Here is a 5,948-nt window from a genome sequence, read left to right on the forward strand (position 1 = left end):
AATAAAGAAATCGCATATTCATTGCTAATAATATCTTAAGCGGTCCATATATTCTTTGGAGATTCTAATTTTCTAAGTAAAAATTTTTAACACAATATCCCATGTATACACAACTGATGCAATTCCAGTGTCAATAAAGAAAGTTCACCATATAATGAAGAGAGTATTGTAGACAAAGGCAAGAGATTCTCTTCAAATTACTTTGTTAGACCTAGAAACAAAGCATGCCTAGAGTAAACAAACCGATATTCTAAGTATAATTTGTAAACATATCTATTTCTGAAACTGAAACCGAAAAGAGATTAGTTATTCAAAATTTTTTTAGCAAGCGCGTTCATTCAAATTTTCTAGAAACTTAAAAAAAATGTGTGCATCTTACTGTAATGTGCAAAAAATAAGACACAGGCCAGATAAAATAACCTCTTATAGTTCTATTGTGTAACATGTATCCTTATAGATCCTAAATAGAGTAAGCATCGTTTCTATGAGTTTAATAGTGCGACGTTGTGTATCCTTCTTCCAAACATAAAGAAAACTTTAAACGATTGTTCCAGAAATGTTGGTGTGCATCACATAACGAACGAATATATCGTGTCAATCTTCTTACCAGCCATTTCAATTATCTGGTCACAAATGTAGATCTTGAGAAAAATGTATCGTGCATTATTTCATCGGAACACAAAAAAAAATTGTGAAAATTACAAGCTGTGACTTTAAAGCTACCTACTCAGTGCCGGAAATAGGCATGCAGCAGCTCGTACGATGCTGGGATTGCTGTTTAGAGAGATCGACAGTGTCTTCCACTAAAGGCCGCTCTAATCTAGCTTCCAATCGCGCCCATGCGTCAACCGCTGCCCCAAAAGCTGCCTCGACATTAGTGGCGTCTTTTGCTGATGTTTCAACTAACGGAGGATTATCATTCTCTGAACACCAAGCTTGAGCTTCTTCCATGTAAACTTGTCTCTCGGATTCAGGAACATCCACCTGTAAAAAAAAACATTGCACAACATGATATAGGATTACTTGATAAAGATCTTGCTTATTTCACAAGGAAAAAGACCAGAAATGGAAATGCGTTCTTGAAATGCAATTTTTGGAAAAAATAGTCCTTTATGCTTTAAAATAGCCTTATATTAAAAATACTAAACTCGTAACTTCAGATACCCCTTAATTTTTTCAGAAATTAATAATAAATATAAAAATTTTGAAATTATCGTATTGATTAATCATTTGGCAAGATATAGATCTTAAGGAAAAGAAGAAAGAGTATTTACAATTTTTTAGGATCAATTGATTTTTTCCTAAGAGATACATAGAAGATATAAATATAATTCGGATTAATGCATTTTCATCATTATCTTGGCAATGTAAACAGTAGATAGCGATGTTGTACTCGGGTTTCCATTAAGCCTAACTATACTTATACAGGATGTTCCAAAAGTAACGATAAATCTTTCGCACAGGGGCAAAATGAATTAAACTGAGAAGAAAAGTCCTCTACCATTTTACAATTTTCGCAATAATTAACAAGATATTAATTACTAAAAATTGTTGAAAATTGGTTTTAATAATTTTTTACTCAAATACTATCAACTTTACAGAAAAACTGCAACAGACAAAAATTGTCTATTTTCTTCTCATAGAGCTCTAAGAATTTTTTCAGAATTTTTTATCAACTTTTAGTACTGCATTTTCTTATTTTTACCAACATGAAAAAATACGGTATTGTGGCGACAAATACCGCCACGACAAATGACGAAAGATGCGTGGCATTTAGAATGAAAGCACGCATCTAGAGATAATATTGACTGTGCACACACACACACCTGCGAAGCGTAGACAGCAGAGGCATTTAAATGCCGCTGCTGTTTACGCGCGACGAGCCGAGAAATTCGGGATTAAATAATATAGATATTAAGAAGAAACGCAGTCGAACGGTTGGAAAATTATTATCGGTTAAAATTTTGAACAAAAATAAAGGTAACAATAGAGTCGAAACGGCGGTCGAATAAACAGAATAGACAATAGAAGCAAATAGAAAATATAGAAGTTTCGAAGAGGAAAAATGCGAGAAAGGTTGAGGAGTCAAGCGAGATTTCGGCGCTAGCATAAAGAGATTCGACAAAGAAACTTTGGAGAGCTCGGACGAGTATTGGAGTGTAGTCCGATACTTTATTAAAAACGCAGTTAATTTATACTAGTATCTTGAGTCAGTGCCTATCTTTCCTTTCCCGAAGATCTCTGATTAGTTTGCAGTACATAAATCCGCGCTCGCGAAATAACGACAAAGAAATATAATATTCGGCACCGCATTTATCGTCACATTTAATATTATTATTTAAACACGCAAAATAATATGGCGCAAAATCATGTAACTAAGGTGAACACTGGAATACATTAACCAGTACATTAACTTAAATACTTTTACCTAATTAATTACCGAAGTTACTTATTACCAAAGTATTAAAAAATTCTGAAAAAATTCTAAAAAAATTCTTAAAGCTCTATGAGAAAAAATAAACAATTTTTGTTTCTTGCAGTTTTTCTGTAAAGTTGATAGTATTTGAATAAAAAATTATTGAAGATTAATTTTCTCGGCAATTTTTAGCAATTAATATTTTGTTAACTATTGCAAAATGATAGAGGACTTTTTTTCTCGTTTAGTACATTCTGCCCCTTTGCTTGAAAAATTTATCGTTACTTATGCAAGGAAAGATTCAGTACCAACTTCACAACGTAAAACAGGCTGATATTCATAGTCGATTCTTACATTTAAAACTGTCTTAAGTACAATCTTAAGATGTCGTGTCAATCTGAAAACTGTATCAGCATTTTAAGACATTATTTAAGACGGTTTTAAGATAAGAACTATGGACTATGAACATGAACGCCCCATGTTTCGCGTTTCACAGTTGATAGCCCTTGAACATTATAAACAGTCCATAGACAGAAAGGGCAGAGATTTAGAAAGAGACACTGTCTAACTGCACACACCATGGTGTAAAAATACAAAGTATAACGTTCCTGCAAATGCGCAGGAGTATGAATTTGAATCCAAATTTGATTGGCTTCTAGTATGCTAATAGGTCTGTTCGCATTGCTCGCACTTTTTGCACTCGGCATCTTCGCTTTCTCCCTTTTCGAGCCAAATATATATCTATCTCATTTTAAGTGCAAAGATATTTGGGGATTTCATACAATGCGAACAGACCTACTGCTATTATATGCAGGGGGTGGCACCCAGTTGGACACGGCTCAATTGGACACGAGCCACTCACAGCTCTTGAGACTACAAAGCTCCTAAGCACTGGTCGCTGTGATTGGTGGTGTCCAATCGAGCCGTGATCAATCGAGATCACCCCGTATGCAGGAAAGTGCATTTGGACCCAAATTTGATTAGTTATTTCCAGTATGCTATCGCCATTATGCACGTTTCACCTTGTCTTATTATACCTTGACATACACGATGTTATCCTTCCATCATATCAGTTAGACCGGAATTGGACCATGCATTAAAGATTGAGATTAAAAATTAAAATTTCATCAATGAAGACAAAGAAATTTTGGCTCCTTTTGTTCTGATTAGTCAAACATCAATCTTTCAGTCTTTAATCTCATTTTTCAATGCATAGTCTCATTTTGGCCTTAGAGATCCTCAAATCAGAGATTGGATATCATTTAGACAATTTCCGATTGGTCCGCCATATTCCTCAGAACGCCCAAAATAGAACGAGATAGATGCAAAAGATGGAATGAGATGCATGGACTTTATTCTATCCCAGGCATAATCTACCTCATTTTATCCCAAGCAGGTCCTGAAAAACATGGTGAATCAAACGTATGGTGTCCAATCTCTGACTTGAGGATCTCTCGTATCAGTATCAGTGTGCTCCTCGCCCTGATAAAGTGAACTGATAAAGTTCACGAAATGTTGGCAATTAGTAACTGATTGCGTTGGTATTAGCAATTTTTGAAAAAACTACAGAATGTCTGATGCTAGAATTTGGGATTCTTATTATGAACACAAAGAACTGTCCTTTATAAAAACCATATTTCAAAAACGCGTTTCCATTTCTTCCCTTTTAGTTCTGATAGCACACCTTATTGCCAACAACAATAAATGGAAAAGTGGAGCCCTCCTGAACATTTGCATACTTAAGAAATTCAGATCTCCATAGCGTGAGATTTCTAAAACTCGTCTTATCGTCTACCGCGTAAGTAAGTAGACAAATGTCTGAGCCTCTGTAAAATGGTGTTCTAAGAGTCTTGAATCTTTCCTGTCCGGCTGTGTCCCATATTTGCAATGTATATGCCTCGCCGTTGATCTCAATATCCTTGTTCAGGAACTCTACTCCGATAGTATGAAAACTGTGTTCGTCGAAATGATTTGACACAAATCTATTCATAAGGCAGGACTTTCCAACACCACCATCTCCGAGAATCACCACTTTCAAGAGGGTGGATCTCTGCGAGTTTCGATTTTGAAGACTATTGCTGCCTCTGCCTGTACTCACCGACATTAAATTGTTTGCTAACATTTTCTAATTTGAGACCTGTATGCTTATTCTCTCCTCCCAATATCTATCTTAATATCTATCTTAACACGAAGTTTCGTTCAACAATTATTTCCAACGTGTGTACTCAACATTCATTTAAGCCTAATCGAATATTATTCTTATAGTTTCTCTGATCAGCTGGGAGCTCTTCAGTTTTTCCGAGCCCGTCGAATTATGTATCGTAACATAATGCTTTTTCACGTATTATCTGTGAGATATCTCCCTCCTTTCCTCTCTTCCTGTCTCACCCTGCTTACATCAAATAGCTAGCAAGAGTGTCTTGACATCTTTATTCTCTCTCGATTCTGGTGCATAACCTTATGATTTCGCGACTCGATCAGCGGCGAGTACCTCGTCGATATCTTGAATTTTGAAGCATCGGCGAACGGAGAACCGTTCAGCAGGATGAACTCGCGTCTACTTTCGTTTCCGTAATTTAATTCAACTGTCGCGTTGGGAATAAGAACGAAAACCGTCCTTTGTTTTATCGCGACATTCACGGACGACGCGCTTGTCAACAACGATAAAGCATTCCTGCGTCTCCAACGGTATCCAGAGATGCCAATTCTGTTACGGTTTACGACATCACGACTAGCGCCATCGGTCGGCGGCTTGGCGCAACAGGTAGTACATACGCAAGCACAAGCTCATGTACGTGTGACTCTGGTAGCAGAAGCCAGCCGATTCGCTGTCTTCGTCGCACTACGTTCTCTCCTTGTTCGCCTTTGGCGCGTTGAGAGCGAACGAGACAGCAAAAGAGAATCTGAGAGAGAGAATCCTTCTCCCTGACTCGCCGTTATCGTAGGGGAAAGTGGGCGAATTGTGCGCACCTAAGGGATATTTGTTTTTCTGGGATGGTTTTCTAAGTTCAAAGCGATATAAATAGGAAAATAGAAACTATAAACATTCTCCTACCATTACGTATTCTTATATTGAACAGATTTTCATTTAATAAGGTTGTATTTGGCAAAAAAGAAAAAACGGAAAAGAGAAAAAATTTGTCACGCGTCGGGTTATTGTGCGCATGGGTTAGGGAATTGTGCGCAAAGCAAAAGTTGTAGGAAGTGAATGAATTATGTATTGTTGACAAATAAAAAATCATAAAATATATTTATAACATTGTAATATAAATATACATTACATATATTATACCAAAGCTATCATTAAAATGAAAAGTCTAGCCATCTTCAAAAATGTAAACCTTTAACAATTGAAATAATAATGTAACAATATATATTATTATGAAAAGTAACTGATATATTATTCAAAGTCTCAGTTCAAAGTGAACATACATAAAGCGTATTCTCAAAAATGTAAACCTTTAAAAATTAAACTTTTATCTGATAATATATTGTTTCACAATATACATATATTCAAAAATTCAAATGATTA

General features: G+C 35.8%; 1 protein-coding gene across 3 annotated transcripts; it reads right to left on the reverse strand.

The window, feature by feature from the left end:
• On the reverse strand, positions 1–5,072 carry Rab9 (RAS oncogene family member Rab9). Of its 3 annotated transcripts, none has more exons than XM_018504225.1 (3): positions 4,101–5,072; positions 728–984; positions 1–211 (listed from the first exon to the last, which is right to left on the reverse strand). In XM_018504225.1, exons 1-3 carry the CDS (start codon positions 4,536–4,538, stop codon positions 193–195), a joined length of 714 nt encoding a protein of 237 aa, XP_018359727.1. In that variant the 5' UTR covers positions 4,539–5,072; the 3' UTR covers positions 1–192. The 3 variants fall into 3 exon arrangements, with proteins under 3 accessions (XP_018359727.1, XP_018359728.1, XP_018359726.1); XM_018504226.1 differs by lacking the exon at positions 1–211 and adding an exon at positions 375–623; XM_018504224.1 differs by lacking the exon at positions 1–211 and adding an exon at positions 375–641.
• Positions 5,073–5,948: the final 876 nt, after the last annotated feature.

This window comes from Trachymyrmex cornetzi, unplaced genomic scaffold (genome assembly GCF_001594075.2).
Source record: "Trachymyrmex cornetzi isolate Tcor2-1 unplaced genomic scaffold, Tcor1.1 scaffold1633, whole genome shotgun sequence".
NCBI lineage: Eukaryota > Metazoa > Arthropoda > Insecta > Hymenoptera > Formicidae > Trachymyrmex > Trachymyrmex cornetzi.